This window comes from Mizuhopecten yessoensis, unplaced genomic scaffold (assembly GCF_002113885.1).
Source record: "Mizuhopecten yessoensis strain PY_sf001 unplaced genomic scaffold, ASM211388v2 scaffold8561, whole genome shotgun sequence".
Lineage (NCBI taxonomy): Eukaryota > Metazoa > Mollusca > Bivalvia > Pectinida > Pectinidae > Mizuhopecten > Mizuhopecten yessoensis.
Window position 1 is genome coordinate 479987 of NW_018407609.1, and position 23957 is coordinate 503943.

At 40.2% G+C, this 23957-nt stretch overlaps 1 protein-coding gene across 1 annotated transcript; it reads right to left on the minus strand.

The window, feature by feature from the left end:
• Positions 1 to 197: 197 nt before the first annotated feature.
• On the minus strand, positions 198 to 23608 carry LOC110456195 (peptidylprolyl isomerase domain and WD repeat-containing protein 1-like). Its single transcript, XM_021506772.1, has 17 exons — positions 23500 to 23608; positions 22581 to 22683; positions 22061 to 22164; positions 18137 to 18232; positions 17583 to 17670; positions 17088 to 17193; positions 16205 to 16348; positions 13468 to 13542; positions 11554 to 11634; positions 10790 to 10883; positions 9937 to 9990; positions 9201 to 9444; positions 8437 to 8503; positions 5661 to 5743; positions 5311 to 5423; positions 3975 to 4126; positions 198 to 1281 (listed from the first exon to the last, which is right to left on the minus strand). The coding sequence occupies exons 1-17, from the start codon at positions 23600 to 23602 to the stop codon at positions 1138 to 1140; spliced, it is 1851 nt and encodes a 616-aa protein (XP_021362447.1). The 5' UTR covers positions 23603 to 23608; the 3' UTR covers positions 198 to 1137.
• Positions 23609 to 23957: the final 349 nt, after the last annotated feature.

Below are 23957 nucleotides of genomic sequence, written 5' to 3' on the forward strand. Positions count from 1 at the left end.
TAATTTTCCCTTTGGGGCCCCGCCCTGGCCCCAGGGGTTGGGGTAGGAATCCCAATTTTACAATTTTGAAGCCTCATCTACCAAGGATGATTCTGACCAAGTTTGAAAAAAATCCATCCACTGGTTCTTGAGAAGAAGTTGAAAATGTAAAAGTTTACGCACGACGCACGACGGACGACGGACGACAACGGACGAAAAGCGATTGGAATAGGTCACTTGAGCAAAGCTCAGGTGACCTAAAAAAAAAAAATATATATACAAATTGAAAAAGAAGATGTCTTGAAGTGAAACACCAGTCACCCAGGTAATTTTCTTGTTATTTTACTAAATTGCAGCTCAACAAATCTGAGATAGTAATTTTTGCTCCTCGTTATTGGGAAAAGCATCACAGAACAGTTGATTCTCCCTAATCCTATCACAAATGAGCTGATAATAAGGCATTTTGATATCCAGCTTTGATAATTATAAACTTAATTGAATTCAGTGAGTTATACTATATACTTGAGAGAATACTCACTTAATCAATTAAATCATATTTTCAAAAACAGTGAATAGAAATCATGTATAGATGAGATGGCTGGATTGTTCACACGAGGAAAGTAATGTCAAAAATGTGTGTACAGGTGAGATGGCAGGACTGTTGGGACACAGTAAATATCCGAACTGAATACAGAGACACTGGCTGATGGTGGGTGGATTAACGAGACTCACCTGTAATACTATACACAGCAGATGGTGGGTGGATTAACGAGACTCACCTGTAATACTATACACAGCTGATGGTGGGTGGATTAACGAGACTCACCTATAATGTAATATTATACACAGCTGATGGTGGATGGATTAACGAGACTCACCTGTAATGTTTTACTATTCACAGCTTATTGGATTATAATTCCATTCATAAAGGCTATAGGCCTCTCTGTTCCATCACATCTCTTATCCATTGTTGCACAATACAGTGTAATAATATAGTAAGATGATGTTACTTTACATTTTGTTGCAACAACATGTTGCATGAAAGAAATTGGTAAATGATTCCTTGTAAATCCCATTTGACAGCTTTTTTTTATCCATCATATTCTCTTGACTGAAACATCACAGTATGAGGATTAAGATTTCAAAATGTCCGTGTCACTATTTAATGGTAAAACTGATGATTCGGATGTCATCATGAGGTTTGTCCGTTTTTGGGTTTGTCTTTACATTTCCGATGTTCTGTACGACTTCCATGCCCTTCACCACACGGCCAAATACTGTGTGTTTATTGTCCAACCAGGGCTGCAAAAACACAAACAAGGATATACCAGCGACAGATTTTGGGTAATCAAATGGCACATTTCACCTTTCACAATGGCAACCAGGGGTTTGATTCCCCGATTGGACTGGAAAAGGTATGGGGTCACCTTCCCAGCCACATCGATTTCTCCCACATTAAGCCCCCCAGCCCCCCCCCCCCCCCCCCCCCCCACNCACACACACACACACACACACATACACACACACACTTGAGGAAGAGGAAGGGTGTCGGGCTAGAGGAGGTAGTAGACAGAGTGGAGGAGGATTGGGGAGGGAGGAGAGAGGGGAAGTGGCTGTCTAGAGGATGGAGACATAGGGGAGGAGGGTTGGGGATGGGAGGAGAGAGAAGGGGTGGCAGACCGAGGAGGGAGACAGGAGTGAAGGGGTTGAGGAGGCAGAAAATAGAAGATGTGGCAGACCAAGGAGGGAACAGAGTGGAGGAGGGTTGGGGATGGGAGGAGAGAGAAGGTGTGGCAGGCTAGATGAGGGAGACAGAGAGGAAGAGGAATGGGAATGGGAGGAAAAAGAAGGGGTGGCAGACCGAGGAGGGAGACAGGAGTGAAGGGGTTGGGGAGGGAGGAGATAGGATAAGTGGCTGGCTAGAGGAGGGAGACATAGTGGAGGAGGGCTGGGGATGGGAGGAGAGAGAAGGGGTGGCAGACCGAGGAGGGAAACAGAGTGGAGGAGGGTCGGGGATGGGAGGAAATAAAGGGGGTGGCAGACCGAGGAGGGAGACAGAGTGGAGGAGGGTTTGGGATGGGAGGAGAGAGAAGGGGTGGCAGACCGAGGAGGGAAACAGAGTGGAGGAGGGTTGGGGATGGGAGGAAATAAAAGGGGTGGCAGACCGAGGAGGGAGACAGAGTGGAGGAGGGTTTGGGATGGGAGGAGAGAGAAGGGGTGGCAGACCGAGGAGGGAGAAAGAGTGGAGGAAGGTTGGGGATGGGAGGAAATAGAAGGGTTGGCAGACCGAGGAAGGAGACAGAGTGGAGGAGGGTTCTGGTTGGGAGGAAATAGAAGGGGTGGCAGGCTAGATGAGAGAGACAGAGTGGAAGATGGTTGGGGAGGGATGAAATAGGAGAAGTGGCTGGCTAGAGGAGGGAGACATAGTGGAGGAGGGCTGGGGATGGGAGGAGAGAGAAGGGGTGGCAGACCGAGGAGGGAAACAGAGTGGAGGAGGGTCGGGGATGGGAGGAGAGAGAAGGGGTGGCAGGCTAGATGAGGAAGACAGAGTGGAAGAGGATTGGGGAGGGATGAAATAGGATAAGTGGTCGGCTAGAGGAGGGAGACAGAGTGGAGAAGGGTTGGGGAGGGAGGAAATAGAAGGGGTGGCAGTCTAGATGAGGGAGACAGAGTGGAGGAGGGTTGGGGAGGGAGGAAAGAGGAGAAGTGGCCAGCTAGAGGAGGGAGACATAGTGGAGGAGGGTTGGGGATGGGAGGAAAGAGGAGAAATGGCCGGCTAGAGGAGGGAGACAGAGTGGAGGAGAGTTGGGGATGGGAGGAAATAGAAGGTGTGGCAGGCTTGATGAGGGAGACGGAGTGGAAGAGGGATGGGGAGGGAGGAAAGAGGAGAAGTAGCCGGCTAAAGGAGGGAGACAGAGTGGAGGAGGGTTCTAGTTGGGAGGAAAGAGGAGAGGTGGCCAGCTAGAGGAGGGAGACAGAGTGGAGGAGGGTTGGGGATGGGAGGAGAGAGAAGGGGTGGCAGACCATTGAGGGAGACAGAGTGGAGGAGGGTTCTGGTTGGGAGGAAATAGAAGGTGTGGCAGGCAAGATGAGGGAGACAGAGTGGAGGAGGGATGGGGAGGGAGGAAAGAGGAGAAGTGGCAGGCTAGAGGAGGGAGACAGAGTGGAAGAGGGTTGGGAATGGGAGGAAATAGAAGGTGTGGCTGGCAAGATGAGGGAGACAGAATGGAAGAGGGATGGGGAGGGAGGAAAGAGGAGAAGTGGCCGGCTAGAGGAGGGAGACAGAGTGGAGGAGGGTTGGGGATGGGAGGAGAGAGAAGGGGTGGCAGACCATGGGGGGAGACAGAGTGGAGGAGGGTTCTGGTTGGGAGGAAATAGAAGGGGTGGCCGGCTAGATGAGGGAGACAGAGTGGAAGAGGGCGGGGGTGGGAGGAGAGAAGAAGGGTGGCAGGCTAGAGGAGGTGGACAAGAGTGAAGGATGGTTGGAGTGAGGTTGAAGAAAGAAGAGGGATGGCAGGCTTAAGGAGGGAGACAGGGGTGGAGAAGATTTTGGATGGGAGTAGAGAGGAGGGGATGACAGGCAAGAGGAGGGGTGTTGGGGTTAGCAGGAAATAGGAGATGGTAATCTAGTGGGAATTTACAAGGTTAAAGGAGTTGAGATGGATTGAGAAAAGATGAGGGGTTGGGAGGCTAGAAGAGGTTGGCAAGGTTGTGGATTGAAGCAAGGTCGGGTTGGCAGGAAATAGAAAGGTTGGGGAGGGCAGGCTAGTAGAGAGGGACAAGGTTGCAGGAGTGGAGGAGGGTTGGGATGGGAGGAAAGAGAAGGGTTGTCAGGTAAAAGGAGAGGGACATTATTGGAGGAGTGGAGGAGGGGTGTGGTAGGAGGAAAGAGGAGGGATGGAAGTATAAAAGAGGGGGTAGGTGGAAAGACAAAATAATAGTTTCAACTCACTTCTATGAACATTTTAAATCCACAACTATTAGGTAATACTTACAGTGGGACAGACTGTGATGAAGAATTGGGAACCATTGGTGTTAGGTCCAGCATTTGCCATGCTCACTGTGTACGGTCTATCATGTCGCAATGAAGGGTGAAACTCATCCTCAAACTCTCCTCCCCATATTGCCTCGCCACCGGTACCATTTCCTAATATTGATAAATATCTTGTGTTAATAACTCAATGCAATGCTAGATGCAGAACAAAACTTTCACCACACTATCCAAAACATCCTTCTACCGGTAGTTGACAGATTTAAAATGAACATTCCTGTTTTGTATTGTACCTACAACACAAACATCTGAGATCTGTAGTAATTAACGTTACCTCCATCTATGATCACTGATCAGCAATGCTCCAGTAAACTGTGACTACAGTTCTGCATTTAGTTTGATCAGTTATCGTGTATATGATACAGTCATGGTCTTATTTGTGTGTTTATACCTTATGCAAACATGATCTTTCCATTATTTTATCCATCACAAGAGGCCCAATGGGCCTGCATAACTCACTTGGTATTATTCTCACACTTGTAACCTTAAAAGTGGGTCAAGTTCAAACAGATTTAAATGTGAAATTAAGCTTCAACCTAAATAACGTGACCTATGACAATTGGTTGTTCAAAAGAACCTGTTCAAAAGTTGGAACACATTTGACCTCTGTGACATTAAAAGTCAAACAAGGCCATTCAGTTGGTTGGTAGCCCTAAATCAAAGCATGGCCAAGTATCATCACTTTGGGCCTCCTGGGTATTCAAAAGAAGTTATCTAAATATTTTCACATATTTGACCCATGTGACCTTGAAAGTAGGTCAGGGTTGTTTATATTTTCTAGCACTCTGTTCCAACTACCTACAGGCCAAATATCACGACCCTAGGTCCTCCAGTCCTTCAGATGAAGTCATTCGAAGAAGAAGCTGACAAATGAGGGAAGACTGACGACACTCCACATCATAAGCTCACAGGCACTCTGTGCCAGGTGAGCTAAAAACCGTGTTCTTACCAACTTTGTATCCATTCAAATCAAGATGTTAACAATGTGTGTACCAGATTCAGTTACAATTACACTCATGTTTGTACCAAATGTAATCCTGATATCTTAACTTTTAACATCCACTGCAATCATAATCTTACAAATATTTGTACCAAAGACAATCACAGACTTATCAATGTTTGCAGATGATGACATTATGACTTTCCTCATGTCGTATCAGATGCAACCATGATCTCACTGACATTTTAATCAAATAAACAAAACAAAAAACATAAACAAAATTTTGAAGTGATCAAAAGAACATCATGTTTATATACCCATCATCGGGTGCTGTACTTACCCTCCGGGTCCCCCGTCTGTAACATAAAGCCCTTGATGACCCTGTGGAATATGTGACCATTGTAGTAACCATTCTTTCCATGAACACAAAAATTCTCCACTGTCTTTGGACACCTTTGGAAACAAACAAAAATATATAAAAAAAAAAACAACATTCCAATGAAATGCACCTCAAAATCAAGTTGAATGTATGGGCAAACTTCTAGACTCAAATGACATGTTATTTGAAATATTCACAGAAAGTCCAGAAAACATAGCCTTTTAATTGGTTGATGTTTGATATGACCTTTTCATATATGCATATATGAAGATGTTTTTAAAAGTTAATTTATCCTTGCCAGCTTTACTTACTCCTTTGCAAACAATTTGAGTTGGATGTCGCCCATTGTTGTGTGGATGGTACAGTTCTCTGACACCCGTGTGTACGACATGTCCTGTGAGAAGGCAAAAACACAACAGTCAGTAAGGCTCAATATTCTTATAAGTTATATTCATGATTGAGTCAAACAAATGTATAATTGATTTTCTGCGTTAGAAAGGTCAAATAAGGGTAGATAAGGAGGCACTTTTTTTTTAAATCAACAATATTTTTATTTTTATGATATAATAAGCACACTTCCACTTCCTGAGTAACATAAGCGTAACAATACATCGAAACATACTAAATTGTAAATTGGTTTGTTTGGTTTTACATCCTATAAACAGCTATGGTGATAGAGAAAAGCCGAGTACCCAGAGAAAAACCAGCAACCAGCAACCAGTACCTGTTAACTGCCCCACGTAGGCCATAAACCTATAACCCAGTACCTGTTGACTGCCCCATGTAGGCCATAAGCCTATAACCTAGTACCTGTTGACTGCCCCACGTAGGCCATAAACCTATATCCCAGTACCTGTTAACTGCCCCACGTAGGCCATAAACCTATAACCCAGTACCTGTTGACTGCCCCATGCAGGCCATAAGCCTATAACCCAGTACCTGTTGACTGCCCCATGTAGGCCATAAGCCTATAACCTAGTACCTGTTGACTGCCCCACATTGGTCCATAAACCTATAACCCAGTACCTGTTGACTGCCCCATGTAGGCCATAAACCTGTAACCCAGTACCTGTTGACTGCCCCATGTAGGCGATAAACCTATAACCCAGTACCTGTTGACTGCCCAACGTAGGCCATAAACCTATAGCCCAGTACCTATTGACTGCCCAACGTAGGCCATAAACCTATCACCCAGTACCTGTTGACTGCCCCACGTAGGCCATAAACCTATAACCCAGTACCTGTTGACGGCCCCACGTAGGCCATAAACCTATAACCCGGTGCCTGTTGACTGCCCAACGTAGATCATAAACCTATAACCTAGTACCTGTTGACTGCCCAACGTAGGCCATAAACCTATCTCCCAGTACCTGTTGACTGCCCCACGTAGGCCATAACCCTATAACCCAGTACCTGTTGACTGCCCCGCGTAGGCCATAAACCTATAACCCAGTACCTGTTGAGGGCCCCACGTAGGCCATAAACCTATAACCCGGTGCCTGTTGACTCCCCAACGTAGATCATAAACCTATAACCTAGTACCTGTTGACTGCCAAACGTAGGCCATAAACCTATAACCCAGTACCTGGTGACTGCCCCACGTAGGCCATAAACCTATCACCCAGTGGTGAAGGGCTAGCGGCCCAAAGTACCTGTTGACGGCCCCACGTAGGCCATAATCCTATAACCCGGTGCCTGTTGACTGCCCAACGTAGATCATAAACCTATAACCCGGTGCCTGTTGACTCCCCAACGTAGATCATAAACCTATAACCTAGTACCTGTTGACTGCCAAACGTAGGCCATAAACCTATAACCCAGTACCTGTTGACTACCCCAAGTAGGCCATAAACCTATAACCCAGTACCTTTTGACTGCCCCACGTAGGCCATAAACCTATCACCCAGTGGTGAAGGGCTAGCGGCCCAAAGTACCTGTTGACGGCCCCACGTAGGCCATAAACATATAACCCGGTGCCTGTTGACTGCCCAACGTAGACCATAAACCTATCACCCAGTACCTGTTGAGTGCCCCACGTAGGCCATAAACCTATAACCTAGTACCTGTTGACTGCCCCACATTGGTCCATAAACCTATAACCCAGTACCTGTTGAGGGCCCCACGTAGGCCATAAACCTATAACCAAGTACCTGTTGACTGCCCCACTTAGGCCATAAACCTATAACCCAGTACCTGTTGAGGGCCCCACGTAGGCCATAAACCTATAACCCAGTACCTTTTGACTGCCCCAGGTAGGCCATAAACCTATAACCCAGTACCTATTGACTGCCCAACGTAGGCCATAAACCTATCACCCAGTCCCTGTTGACTGCCCCACGTAGGCCATAAACTTATAACCCAGTACCTGTTGACTGCCCCACGGAGGCCATAAACCTATAACCAAGTACCTGTTGACTGCCCCACTTAGGCCATAAAACTATAACCCAGTACCTGTTGACTGCCCCAAGTAGGCCATAAACCTATAACCCAGTACCTTTTGACTGCCCCACGTAGGCCATAAACCTATCACCCAGTACCTGATGACTGCCCCACGTAGGCCATAAACCTATACCCCGGTGCCTGTTGACTGCCCAACGTAGATCATAAACCTATAACCTAGTTCCTGTTGACTGCCCAACGTAGGCCATAACCCTATAACCCAGTACCTGTTGACTGCCCCGCGTAGGCCATAAACCTATAACCCAGTACCTATTGACTGCCCAACGTAGGCCATAAACCTATCACCCAGTACCTGTTGACTGCCCCACGTAGGCCATAAACCTATCACCCAGTGGTGAAGGGCTAGCGGCCCAAATAAATTGTATTAGCTCATTTCAAAAGACAATGCAAGTAAGTTTATATAGCTAATAACTTGGTCAACAGTAAAATATGATTAACATATTCAACATAATAATTGTCCTGGGCACGCAGCAATTTAAAACAAAATCAGAATGGGAATAATAACCTTCCCGACTCCTAAATGAAATGGCCAAAAAGAACATTTCTTGCAAGTAGTAAATCATGACGAAAAGATAAGACATTCAGTAAAAACTGACACAAAGTAACACAGAAATAAAAACAGCATACCTGAGTGGCAGACACCATGTCCTCTTTTGATGGTTTCTCATTGAACACATCTCTTTCTGTTTCTGAGCTAAAATACATGTGTTAAATCATATTTTCAATAATCTGGATTCAATTTCTCACTATAACAATGAGTAAGTCAGTGAAATGCTATTTAAATGACACACACTGTCTAAACAGCATGTACAATACTCATTTTATATCTTCAATAACCATAGTCATATGTTAAGTGAAAATTACTGATTACCCAACCAATGTTGGCTATACGAGACACTCTACTGCATACAAATGTGTTTAAATATCATGACTTATGAAAAATTAATAACACTGTCTCCATAATTTAAAATGACAAATAGGATGATGATTTCCTTTTGTCTTTGACCTTAAGTGTTGGGGTCATGTAAGTGGTATGTGACTAGTAAGGTTACAAAGCTTCTGATTAATATTGTTAGTTTCCACTCAGTTGGACAATAAAATCTTGTTCTGGACTAACTAAGGTTCTGACAGCTTAATGTGATATCCCGGCCTGATATCGGCCAAAGCTTTTACACATGACCAAGTCGAAGTTCTTTTTTTCATACCTTTTACGCAAAAGTTTTTAAGTTATGATTGAAAATTAACATCTTGAAAATATTTCACAACACGAAATGGATGCACTACACAACACTCTAGACTCGACAGAAAATTAAATAAATCCTAAATTTGACGGTTTGAAGTAAAATATTACAGATGCTACAACTTGATCTAACTTTAAGAGACCAACTAACCTTTTGATGTCATCAGGTTCCCTGTGTGAAAAAAGGTAAAACCTGTTTTTCTTGAAGGCTGTACAAAAGAGTATAGGGTCGAGGTTGACGGTCTGTAGAATCGGGTTTTCGGAGGCTGCCATTTCAACATCTACTGCCGCCTTTCGTTTTTTGCCTGTGCCTTGGAACATGCTGAGTGCCATAAAGCGTGCATTCTCTTTCTTCCCCAGCATTCTTACACATCTGTTTGTGTGCAGGTTAATCACTGAAATGTAAATACAGCAGTGAAGTACTCTATTCAACTCCTTTGCAAAATATTTACTAACTTATTTAACAAAAACTACAAGAAAGTTTATGTGTCCCCTGCTCAGCTGGAGGTCATGTTGATTTTCATTTTGGGTCAAAATGAATATTGAGTTGGTAATTTGCATTACCAGAAAATCATAATGTTCTTTTTAAAATTATTTACAGAACCAATTATTGCAGACGATACTAATGCTAACAACAGAGTGATCCCTATGAGTCTCCTAAGCTTCACAGGTTAGAAGGTTCTGTGATTTTTCCTGATTTTCTAAATTTTCTAAGCTAAGGTGCAATGTGAAATTTATAAGCAGTTATAATTTAAGTCCATGCTGTATTTTCTATGCTAGGTATGCTTGCAACAGTGCTTTTATCTAAGTCTTATCTAACGCTCAAATGAAATCATGCTGGAATCTACAAAGGTAAGTGTTTTATGAATAATATAACACATACATACCTTTGATTCCTAGCATAGTAGCATAAAGTACAAAATGTCCACTCTCATCAAAAACTGAAATATGAAAAGAAAAAAAAATCAGATATATACAATAAGACAACAAGAAAAGCAAACATATAAAACAATTAAATAAACTTTCACATATTTAACCATAGAAATGATCATTACAATAACATTTACTCTCAAATAATTCTTGAACAAATATCACACCTGTTAAATTATTTAGCCCTTTATTGAGATAACTGATCAACAAAAAATAACCGATAATTTACAGATATGCAATCAAGCTTATAAAAAAATACATCCTGATATTCTACCTTTGATAAAAGATAATAAGATTGCTAGACTTTCAACACATTTAAGGCTATAGGGTCCATAACCCATGATATCTAGAGTTACTATTAGAGTTACGTCCCTCTACAGGTAGAATTGCCTAAGACATCATAACAACGTTTTCAATGCCTAGATTCTTGTGTTAAGGTGTTAATCACCCAGGATTGTGTGGTGTAGTGACGGAAAAATCGGTAACAAGAGGCCCCATGTGCAAAATTAATTATCTATAAGCCCTTCATCCCAGTCATTTACACTCTTTGCTTGTCAAAGGAAACACACATTTTTCGAAAGCTCGCAAAAAAGTTTTCAATTCCTGTTTGTGGTAAAAAAAATCTTTGCTTTTATTATTCATACCAAACTGATGAATTTCATTCCCAAAACAGGTTATGGATTGACTACACAAATCCTTCAGACATAGGGCTGATACTCTAACCAAGAGCCAATGAAGACTATGTGAGGCTAGGACTGAAATATTCCCTAAATCAGTCAGTTATGAATTTGTTTGAGATAGATGACTTACTTATGCTACACCTGTGACAGGATTCTGTTTTCTCATATTCTCGCTCTACTGCCAGACGACGTCCAAATTCCATGTTAGGCAACTGCTGCTTCATCTGAAAATAAAATAAAATCTTAAGCTGACAGGGTTTGCAAACCTCAAAGGATCTCAGTGTAGAAAAGCTCCCTCCACTGGGTTTTGCAACGTGTGAGCTACAGTATTTGACCTCAAATAAATCCCACTTGCAAATAAGCCCACTCCCCACTTTCGCTTATGTCCTCAGAACAGGGTGGGTGCCTGCAATTAAGCCCCCTTCATTATTTTTATCTCTGAACATAAGCAAACTAGCTAACTGGATGCAATAAAAAGAGGAATCTCAACTTTACAATTTGAAAACCATCTTCCTTCAAGGATGTTTCTTACCAAGTCAGAATAATTTCCTACAGAAAATTGTCAAAACATACCCAAAAGTTTTATTTCCCAATATAAACTGCAGTAAACTTTACCCCCGCCCCAAGGGAGAAGGGATGGCCCAGGGTTCCAGAAATTGAGAATTTAAATAAAATTCCCAAGATTCCAAAGTGATGGACAGTGTTAGCCATTCAGTTGATAAACACACTTACCGGTACACTAAACTGACACCTCCCCTGTTTAGTTGCTGGCCTGGAGTTGATCAGCAGGGTCTTAATGTTCTCAGTTTTAATGAGAATTGAGGAATAATTTCTGTTTTTCTTTGGTCTCTTTTGAGTTTATACAATCTGTACTTCACTATAAAGGATACTTACCTGTTGTAGTTCTGTAAACTGCTTGAGAGATTCATCCAAAACTTTGGATAATTTTCCTGTTAGAAATTTGAAGATTCTGACCTAGAAAATCAAGCACAATCAAAGACTTAAGAGGAAAGAATTCAATTTGATTATTTAAATTGTACAGTCATATCTACTTATGTGACAATCAGTTTTATGCAACCAATTTTCACCCCTTCTTAATGATGTTACTAAGTAATTCTATTGCATTAACACACCATCTACCAAACACTAACAACCACCACCCATTACTGACCCGAAAAGTTATGTTGCATGATAACCATATATAGGATAGTTGCCTTGACCTTGAAATCCTGAAATACAAACTCATCTAAGCTATTCTTACACTAGACCTTTGTATTGGATAATAATTGATGGATATATGTTGAGCAAAGTAATCTTGCATAAAATTTGATAAAAAAAAAAATGAAGTCACTAGAGCAATGACACTGAATTGTGATTAGACACGACATGATATATAACAAGACAGAATAGGATTGGTCAGACATAGGTATTAACAGTATAGGATTTATAAAATGGGAACATTGACATTTTTGATGCACGTTTTTATATTTGAATCGGATTCAATGATGGTACATACTGTATTAACAGAATAATCAGTCCGAAGGTAAGCACAAATACTTTGCAGTTGTGTTTCGTTGGCCTTCCTTGATTGTTTGCAGTTTATTTGTTGTTGTTTGTAAAAAGGTACAATCTACAAAATCCCTTACTCCTTTTTTATCCTAAATCTTTGACACCCCTCCCTTGTCATAAACTTGTGATAAAACACATATTTTTCCATTTATTTAAAAAAAACATGAGTAGACTTGTTCATAGTTGCGATATTATGGCTAAAATTAATTTCAGCTACTTATAAATTGATGTTTGTTTAAACCCAATGCTGGATAATGAATGTAGCATTAGCACATGTCTGATAGTCATTATGGCAGCCATCTTGTTTCATACATCCATCTTCAACCTGTAAAAACACCTAACAATACGTTTTAGATGGCTCTAAAGACATTTACTGGATGCGTATACACTTCTAGTTTATATTTAAAGCCATTTAAAAAAATACAATATATAAAAAAAAAATCAAACAATTCAGCACTGGGAGTATAGCCATATAAAGGCAAGGTCAGTTATTTGGAAAAACTTTGTAGCCCTTCATCCTAGTCTTCTTTTGGGCATATACAATCACCCTTGACCTTTTGATAATTGAGAAGAAGTTGTTTAAAGATTTTAAAACAATTGACGCTGATAACCATGAATCTTGATCAAGGTTATTCATTTTAACAAACTTTGTAGCCTTTCACCCCAACATACTTCTGGCCAGATATCAGCACCATGTGCCTTTTGTTTTTCAAGAAGAAGTTGTTCGAAGAGTTTTAAAACATTTGACCCCAGTGACATTGAAAAAGGGTCAAGGTCAATCCTTTGAACGTAGTTTGTAGCCCTTCATCCTAGCATGCTACTGGTCAGATATATATCAACCTGGGATTTTGTTTATTCAGAAACATTTCACCCCATTGACCTTTAAAGTGGGTCAAGGTCAACCATCTGAACAAGTTTGGTCTTGATTCCAGATAGAGAGAAAGTCAGACATCTCAATTCCATTTACCCCCTCCCCCACCCAACGCTACCATCACTTATCACATGTATCAGCTTTATTGTTGGTGAAGGGGGTTGTCAGGTATAAGTAAGACTTAAACATTAAATTGTAGTTTCTAAATATAACATAAAACTTTGCATGATTGTACTAGTAATTCTTCAAATAATACCACCTCATATTTAATTCATGAACATGTACACAACTAAACAGATGCAAAAGGATTGAAGGTACTGTGATATTTTGTATCTGTTTACAGTTGACTGATAGGCATTTCAACCCACCTTTCGATCCTTTGCTATAGAGGCCATCAGTTTGCCATCTGGAGAAAAACTGACATCACTAGGAATAGTCTTGTTCTGAAACAAAAATAATGTAATAGAACCATCTGGTATAAAACTTTATTTTATTAGAGTAAAATGTGACAGACTATTGCTTGAATGATAATGCATTTAATAATTTACTCAGATAAAAAAAAATGATATTTTTATGCAATAAAATGAAAGATCATAAATTTGATCATTCTGCAATTCACAAAGCCTTAAAGATCTTAAATTAAAGTTATATCAGGGCTAATGCTGTCGGTATATAGTTAGTGTATTTATATTTCCAATTGATTACTAAAAGTATGATGTGGCTACTAGGTTATAAACAAGCCATTCAGACTGATATATCTCAACTGTGCCCCAATTGGACCATCAATGCACATGTAAAGTTTGGTTGGTGTAGCACTTCTAGTTTCAGAGAAACTATCTTAAACGCAAAAACTTAATGTTGATGGAGATGCTGACAAAGTCAATGGATCATGAAAGGTAGGCTGCATCCAGCATTTGATGCATGGGTTGAGATGTACTACCGAAGACGCATCTATGGTCCAAGTTTGGTTGGTCTAGCACTCATAGTTTCAGAGAAACTAACTTAAATGCAAAAACTTAATGTTGATGGAGATACTGACAAAGTCAATGGACCATGAAAGGTAGGCAGCATCCAGCATTTGAAGCATGAGTTGAGGTGTACTACCTAAGATGCATCTATGGTCCGAGTTTGTTTGGTCTAGCACTTATACTTTCAGTGAAACTAACTTAAATGCAAAAATTTAATGTTGACATCGCCGGAAAGGCAATACCTTTGTCTCGCCTCAGAGACCCTGTGCGGCGAGACAAAACGGCGAGACAAAAACTAAGAAAAACCCTTCTCACATGTGTATTGTGACTGACACTGATTGTGTATACATAATCAGGGATGTCAGAATTCAGCTGCACAACTCTGTACAACTGTAAGCCACTGCTTTTGTTCAAGTTTTCAAGACATTAAGCAACCTTCAGATGGCAAGAGATATTATAATTTGTGTTACTGTAGTGGACAGTGGGGCCAAGAAAATTGAATGACCTGTGAGAAAACAGTCTGATAGGCGAGTAACACATGGGGTCTTACACATGTACAGTTGTCGGCCCAGTAAGTGCCCATTTTCGGCCTTTGAACTGTGTAAGATCACTTCAAACGAGACAATGTACTTGAGCGCTTTTGTGGATTTGACAATTTAGAATTTAAAGTGATCGAGAAATGTTATTTAGCATTCAATTATGCTGCTTTCAGAACAGTAAACTGTGAAGAATGTCTTTGACAAACTCTTATATTAGGTGCAAATTGAAGAAACTCAATGAAAATGATTATACATATATTGCATCATTGAGGCTACTTTTGATTTGTATTTTTATTTCTGTTAAATTTTTAGATTTAAGGCACAAAATTATTGTAATTAATGGTGAACAAAATATTTTAAAATTAAAAGTCTTCAACCGACATTTTTTTCAAGACTTCTGTGTCAAGAAATGAGATCAAGTCTGATTTTCTCTCTTTTGAAAAGAATTATTTAAAAGTTCTTGTGCAAGGTTTTAGCATTTTGATTCAAATATTTTTTCTTCTAAATTACAGCTTATCATCTGAAAGTATCATAAAAGGTTATCACATTATGGAAGAAGTTACAAATAAATTGTTAAATAACACTACAGAGTACTCCTTCACCATCACGTTGAATATTATTACATCTCAAAATAACTATTAAATATAGAATAATTTTAATAGAGGGCATCTATAGGGCTGTTGGAGGCCGAGAATCACACTTTTTTAGGTCCAGAGTGAGCCCTCATATGCTGACATACCCATTGACCTTTTGATATGTGTTGAAAAGTTTTCTAATCTCAAACAATTGATTAGCCCTCCGAATTGTTTTATTTGCCTGATCTGATGTAATTCAGAATTATTTGACAACCATCCATAGTCACTACCTATGTCTTTAGATAATTAGTCAGTGATGTAACGATCTGTGCCATTAGTTACCTGTGTGAATGCATAACGATCTGTGCCATTAGTTACCTGTGTGATGTAACGATCTGTGCCATTAGTTACCTGTGTGAATGCATAATGATCTGTGCCATTAGTTACCTGTGTGAATGCATTAAGATCTGTGCCATTAGTTACATGTGTGAATGCATAAAGATCTGTGCCATTAGTTACCTGTGTGAATGCATAAAGATCTGTGCCATAAGTTACCTGTGTGAATGCATTAAGATCTGTGCCATTAGTTACCTGTGTGAATGCATAAAGATCTGTGCCATTAGTTACCTGAGCGAACGCATAAAGATCTGTGCTATTAGTTACCTGAGCGAATGCATAAAGATCTGTGCTATTAGTTACCTGAACGAATGCATAAAGATCTGTGCCATTAGTTACCCGAGTGAATGCATAAAGATCTGTGCCATAAGTTACCCGAGCGAATGCATAAAGATCTGTGCCATTAGTTACCTGAGTGAATGCATAAAGATATGTGCCATTAGTTACCTGAGCAAATGCATAAAGATCTGTGCCATAAGTTACCTGAGCGAATGCATAAAGACCTGTGCCATTAGTTACCTGAGCAAATGCATAAAGATCTGTGCCATAAGTTACCTGAGCGAATGCATAAAAATCTTTTCCATAAGTTACCTGAGCGAATGCATAAAGATCTGTGCCATTAGTTACCTGAGCAAATATATAAAGATCTGTATCAGTCTTGTACTTCCATTGTACATTCTTTGGGAACTTGAAGTCGTATTTAGGACCGGCCCAGTACTCCAGCATACCGTCCTTGTCAGCAGACACTGCCACCTCATACACAGGGTTATACTGTAGCAAACCAATGAAACTCTTCCAATATTATTTTTCAATTAAATGGCAACATATCATTAAATGTATTATTCAAAGGACTTGGGGCATTGTGGGTCATTTTTGGCCTCATCAAAAGTAAAGATTTCAACTTGAATTTATTTAACAATTTTTGTTATAACATTATATTGGTTAATTGGGGCTATCTTTCTTGTTGTAGATCTTTTCCAATTCGCATGCGTAGATGCCCTACAATAGCAACAAAATTGCATTGCTATGCAGAAATAGCCAAAATATGGTCTTTTATATATTTGCGTACTTCATTTATTCCAGATTACAAATGTTACAACTAACTTTTAAACCTCGGTGAGGCCGGCAATAACCCTTAATGCCCCAAGTCCTTTGATTTGATGCCAAATTATATCCTCATATCAATTTTTTTCATATAGTAACTAAACTTATTATATGACAAATGTATGATTCAAATTCTAAAAATAATGTATCATTAATTGCTAATAGTTTGTCTAATACAATTTCAAGTGTTAGCTTGCAATGAACAATAAATTCAAATGTTTTGTGAACTTTTAATTTGATTTATTTTTATGCATTTTGACATTGGATATCTGAGTTTCTTGAAGAATTAACTCAATAGTGAATACCTGGTGTTATTATTCGAGCACAACCTTCCCATGTTATTGATATGATTAACAGCATTCATTACTTACAGATTATCTCCCTTGTTTTACAACTTGTGTCTTACCCTGATCAACATCACAGGCGATGAATGCATGCTCGAGAGAATGTGCAGTGGAGTGTTTGTTCCCCGGCCATCATATATGTGTATGGTACCTGTTTCCTTCTCTGACCTGTAACAGGGAAGTCACTTTTATCTACTACACAAACGATTAGTACACAGAATGATGACAACAAATACACTGTCATTGATAATACACAGACAATGATGACAACAAATACACTGTCATTGATAATAAAGTACACAAACAATGATGACAAAATAGTTATACACAACCATTGTGTAGAAATACAAAACGATGATGACAAACATTATCAAATTTGATGATAAGGTTTGTTCAAACATCACTGAAAAATTACAAGTTCAGTGTATGCAAGTGGCAATTGTGAATTAAAGATATTCATTATTACTGTAGTATACAAAAACAGACAAAACAAGTGATGTAAAATAAACCATTTAAAATCTGGTATAATATATAGAATTCAACACCTTTCTACTTACACAGCAAGGGCGGAGACCGGATCCCCAGAGGCATAGATCCAGCCACAGGTATGTGGGGCATAGTCCAGCTTCACCATGTTAATCATATCTACGGAACAAACAGCATCATGTCAAGTTCAGTTGTACACATTGACCACAAAAGAATTTGAAGAAAAAAATGTGTTCTCAACTGATAGAGAACTATTGATATTATTCCAAATACAATTATCCATGTGGCATCTGACAAATTCAGTATACCAAGTACCTGAAATTTGTCAGTAATCAGCTCTATAGAATCAGTACTTGACTGTGTCGTAGGTTTAATATGAGGTTATCATCCAAATTGTCTTCTGAATTTCTGAATTCTATTTTTAATAGATCCATTGAAATTCAGTATAAAAAGTGTATTTGTAATATAACATAAAAACACTGATTTAAAATAAATTGATTTTTGATTTTCACCATTTGTAACCGATAAATGATTTTCACCATTTGTAACCGATAAATGATTTTCACCATTTATTTCATACTACAGATTTTACATACACTTGATAAAATACGTCTATGCAACTTACCAAAATTTACCACGTCAAACACTTTCGCAGATTTATCATCAGATATTGTACAGCAGAGATCTCCAGGGCTGCTCACAGACATGTCCTCAATTGTCCCTGTAATACATGACATACATGTATGATATAAGTGATGTACACAGGACAGGACACTGTGCAGCATTTGTTTCTGAAGTACACAGGCTACAGTACAACAGTTGTCACTCTAAGTCACAGGCTACAGTACAACAGTTGTCACTCTTAAGTCATAGGCTACAGTACAACAGTTATCACTCCAAGTCACAAGCTACAGTACAACAGCTGCCACTCTCAGTCACAGGCTACAGTACAACAGTTATCACTCTTAAGTCACAAGCTACAGTACAACAGTTGTCACTCTCAGTCACAGGCTTCAGTACAACAGTTATCACTCTAAGTCACAAGCTATAGTACAACAGTTGTCACTCTAAGGAATGGACTACAGTACAACAGCTGTCACTCTCAGTTTATCACTCCAAGTCACAAGCTACAGTACAACAGCTGCCACTCGCAGTCACAGGCTACAGTACAACAGTTATCACTACAAGTCACAGGCTACAGTACAACAGTTGTCTCTCTTAAGTCACAGCCTACAGTACAGCAGTTATCACTCTCAGTCACAGCCTACAGTACAGCAGTTTTCACTCTAAGTCACAGCCTACAGTACAACAGCTGTCACTCTCAGTTTATCACTCCAAGTCACAAGCTACAGTAGAACAGCTGTCACTCCAAGTCACAAGCTACAGTACAAAAGCTGTCACTCTCAGTCACAGGCTACAGTAAAACAGTTGTCACTCCAAGTCACAAGCTACAGTACAAAAGCTGTCACTCTCAGTCACAGGCTACAGTAAAACAGTTGTCACTCTTATGTCACAGACTACAGTACAACAGTTTTCACTCTTAAGTCACAGCCTACAGTACAGCAGTTATCACTCTCAGTCACAGCCTACAGTACAACAGTTGTCACTCTAAATCACAGGCTACAGTACAACAGTTGTCACCCTAAGTCACAGGCTACAGTACAACAGTTATCCCTCCAAGTCACAAGCTACAGTACAACAGCTGCCACTCGCAGTCACAGGCTACAGTACAACAGTTATCACTCCAAGTCCCAAGCTACAGTACAACAGCTGTCACTCCAAGTCACAGGCTTCAGTACAACAGCTGGTACTCTCAGTCACAGGCTTCAGTACAACACTTATCACTCTAAGTCACAGGCTATAGTACAACAGTTGTCACTCTGAGTAATGGACTACAGTACAACAGCTGTCATTCTCAGTCACAGGCTTCAGTACACCAGTTGTCACTCAAGTAATGGACTACAGTACAACAGTTGTCACTCTAAGTCTACAGTACAACAGTTGTCACTCTAAGTAATGGGCTACAGTACAACAGTTGTCACACTAAAGTCCCTAGCAACAGTACAACAGTTGTCACTCTTAAGCCACTTGCAACAGTCACTCTTAAGTCACAGCCTACAGTAAAACAGTTATCACTCAAAGTCACAAGCTACAGTACAACAGTTACCACTCCAAGTCACAAGCTACAGTACAAAAGCTGTCACTCTCAGTCACAGGCTACAGTAAAACAGTTGTCACTCTTATGTCACAGACTACAGTACAACAGTTGTCACGTACAACAGTTGTCACTCCAAGTCACAAGCTACAGTACAAAAGCTGTCACTCTCAGTCACAGGCTACAGAACAACAGTTGTCACTCCAAGTCCCAATCTACAGTACAACAGTTATCACTCCAAGTCCCAAGCTACAGTACAACAGCTGTCACTCCAAGTCACAGGCTTCAGTACAACAGCTGGTACTCTCAGTCACAGGCTTCAGTACAACAGTTGTCACTCAAGTAATGGACTACAGTACAACAGTTGTCACTCTAAGTCACAGCCTACAGTACAAAAGCTGTCACTCTCAGTCACAGGCTACAGTACAACCGTTATCACTCTTAAGTCACAAGCTACAGTACAACAGTTGTCACTCCAAGTCACAAGCTACAGTACAAAAGCTGTCACTCTCAGTCACAGGCTACAGTAAAACAGTTGTCACTCCAAGTCACAAGCTACAGTACAAAAGCTGTCACTCTCAGTCACAGGCTACAGTAAAACAGTTGTCACTCCAAGTCACAAGCTACAGTACAACAGTTGTCACTCCAAGTCACAAGCTACAGTACAACAGTTATCATTCCAAGTCACAGGCTACAGTACAACAGTTGTCACTCTTATGTCACAGACTACAGTACAACAGTTGTCACTCTTAAGTCACAGCCTACAGTACAGCAGTTATCACTCTCAGTCACAGCCTACAGTACAACAGTTGTCACTCTAAGTCACAGGCTACAGTACAACAGTTGTCACTCCAAGTCACAAGCTACAGTACAACAGCTGTCACTCTCAGTCACAGGCTACAGTACAACAGTTGTCACTCTGAAGTCACAGCCTACAGTACAACAGTTATCACTCCAAGTCACAAGCTACAGTACAACAGCTGTCACTCTCAGTCACAGGCTACAGTACAACAGCTGTCACTCCATGTCACAAGCTACAGTACATCAGTTGTCACTCTTAAGTCACAGCCTACAGTACAACAGTTATCACTCCAAGTCACAAGCTACAGTACAACAGTTATCACTCTCAGTCACAGCCTATAGTACAACAGTTGTCACTCTAAGTTACAGCCTACAGTACAACAGTTGTCACTCTAAGTCACAGGCTACAGTACAACAGCTGTCACTCTCAGTCACAGGCTTCAGTTCAACAGTTATCACTCTAAGTCACAGGCTACAGTACAACAGCTGTCACTCCAAGTCACAGGCTTCAGTACAACAGCTGGTACTCTCAGTCACAGGCTTCAGTACAACAGTTGTCACTCTAAGTCACAGGCTATAGTACAACAGTTGTCACTCTAAGTAATGGACTACAGTACAACAGCTGTCACTCTCAGTCACAGGCTTCAGTACAACAGTTGTCACTCTAAGTCACACGCTATAGTACAACAGTTGTCACTCTAAGTAACGGCCTACAGTACAACAGCTGTCACTCTCAGTCACAGGCTACAGTACAACAGTTATCACTCCAAGTCACAAGCTACAGTACAACAGCTGTCATTCTCAGTCACAGGCTTCAGTACAACAGTTGTCACTCAAGTAATGGACTACAGTACAACAGTTGTCACTCTAAGTCACAGGCTACCGTACAACAGTTGTCACTCTCAGTCACAGGCTACAGTACAACAGGTGTCATTCTCAGTCACAGGCTTCAATCCAACAGTTGTCCCTCAAGTAATGGACTACAGTAAAACAGTTGTCACTTTAAGTCACAGGCTACAGTACAACCGTTGTCCCTTTTAAGTCACAGGCTTCAGTACAACTCTTAAGTCACAGCCTACAGTACAACAGTTATCACTCCAAGTCACAAGCTACAGTACAACAGATGTCACTCTAAGTCACAGGCTATAGTACAACAGTTGTCACTCTAAGTCTACAGTACAACAGTTGTCACTTTAAGTCACAGGCTACAGTACCACAGTTGTCACTCTTAAGTCACAGGCTACAGTACAACAGTTGTCACTCTAAGTAATGGACTACAGTGCAACAGTTGTCACTTTAAGTCACAGGCTACAGTACAACAGCTGTCACTCTAAGTCACAGGCTACAGTACAACAGTTGTCACTCTCAGTCACAGGCTTCAGTACAACAGTTGTCTCTAATGTCAGAGGCTACAGTACAATAGGTGTCACTCTAAGTAATGGACTACAGTACAACAGTTGTCACTCTAAGTAATGGGCTACAGTACAACAGTTGTCACACTAAAGTCACTAGCAACAGTACAACAGTTGTCACTCTTAAGTCACTTGCAACAGTAGTCACTTTAAGTCACAGCATACAAAACAGCCCTCTCACCTAAATGGCTCCTGAAATGCTTGACAAACTCAATGCCTGCATCTTCATTTTTGGTCCAGAATTTAACATGTCCATCACAGCTAGCAGTAATGATAAACCCAGTTCTGTAAATCAACACGTGTGGTAATGATTATTCAAATTACATATTGGCTTTATCATACTACAAGTCTAAGTTCCTTATTATGTTCATTTTTGCTAAATCTGTTTGAATATTTGTAACTTTGCTTCTGAACAAGCATTAATCTGAGGCAGATTTATACTACTATTATTTTGATTACTACAAAGATGTCATTGTTATTAATTGATTTATAGGACCTATGGCATTTGAGTCCTTTTTAGGGTAAGCCTTGAACAGATGGTGGCAAGGTGACAATAACACCTCTGAAAATGTCACACTCATACAGGAGAATCAAACCCATGCAATCTGCATGTAAAACCAGAAACTAAAATATAAACTGCTGAACCAAAAAGATGACAGATACACATACACTTTTAACAAACACATGGTATACACACATACTTTGATACTGCCACATGAGTAACAACATCTCTGTGCATGAAACTTTTCTCGTAGGACTCAGCATTTGGCATGTTTTCTAGGTATATTTTTTCAAACTCAAGCACTGAAAGAGAAAAAAAACAATTCAATGGATTGTCATTCTGCATGTATATATCTGAATATAAAACACATCTGCTGTGATTGAACTTTTTCTTGATACAAAAAATTCAAATTGTCAATTTTAAAACCACTGTGCTTCCTCTATACAGTATTGTTGAACTGGTCTTTTTCATCTTATTCTATTTTAATTGATAAATGTTCATTGTTTTATCAATGTTTCAATGTCTAATGCTAATAGGGCAACCATTGGGAGCTGGTGTTTATTTCTAACATGCTTGCGACAAAGTTTATTTGCATTGTTGAATTTTGGATATCATACTCACAGGGGCTTATTATTTTTTACTTGTGACCAAAAAAATGCTTCTGAACAAGCATTAATCTGAGGCAGACACTGCCCATGACATCAAATTACATGGAACAGACAATGAATAAAAGGTGACATTATGACTTTCCGTGGATTTGAACCACATCAGTTTCAATAATTGTGTACTAAAACCACAGGGGTTCGTTACACTTGTGTGTGTGCTGTGACCCATATCAGTATCGCAGGCAAGCACTCCAACTTACCCTGTCTCCTGCATACACACACAAAAGCACGCATACACTACCCACATGGAGGCACGTCCTTAAATGACCTTAGCTGTTAATAGGACATTAAACAAAATTAAACCAATTGACATTTATAACGAACCCCTGTGCTTAAACGGAGGACCAAACTGATCCATCACGACATCAATAAACCCAACGATTTTTGTCTGATTTATTTATTTCCTCCATCAATCTATTGTACGCATCAATACAGAATATCAACTGGTTTTACCCTTTCTCTTTTTTGTCTTGATTGCCTCTTCCGGCATGGGACCGACCCATTCATCGTCATCTTCTTCCACTTCGTCGATATCACGCTTACCGCTTTCGGCCATTGTTGACTTTGGTACGTCTTTAAAACGTTTGTAGCAGTAGAAGTTAGCACAACAGACACAGATTTGACGTCTTCCCGATCATTTTCAATATTAGTAGCCGATAACGGTTCCATAAATCCGAATACTTGAAATATATTGAAGACTTACTTATTAAATTTTATTACCGGTTTTTTATAAGGGAATCGGCATCTTAATGCGTTAAATTGCAAACTTAGATAGTCCTAATTCACATTTTTTTTCTCTCAAATACTTAAGTTTGGATTCACGTTATGTATCTGATCTCTGGTTATGAATTGGATCGTCAAAACTAAATTTTATAAATAAATTCTGGAATCAACTGTTCAAGATCAAAAGT

Bases quoted from the DNA above. Each gene is read 5' to 3' on its own strand.
- LOC110456195 (XM_021506772.1), bottom strand. From the start codon at position 23,602: ATGGCCGAAAGCGGTAAGCGTGATATCGACGAAGTGGAAGAAGATGAC. The intron at 17,671-18,136 runs GTAAGTTGCATA...TTTGTTCCGTAG, and splicing joins GTTTGACGTGGTAAATTTTG to ATATGATTAACATGGTGAAG. The intron at 10,884-11,553 runs GTAAGTATCCTT...TTTTATTTTCAG, and splicing joins AGTTTACAGAACTACAACAG to ATGAAGCAGCAGTTGCCTAA.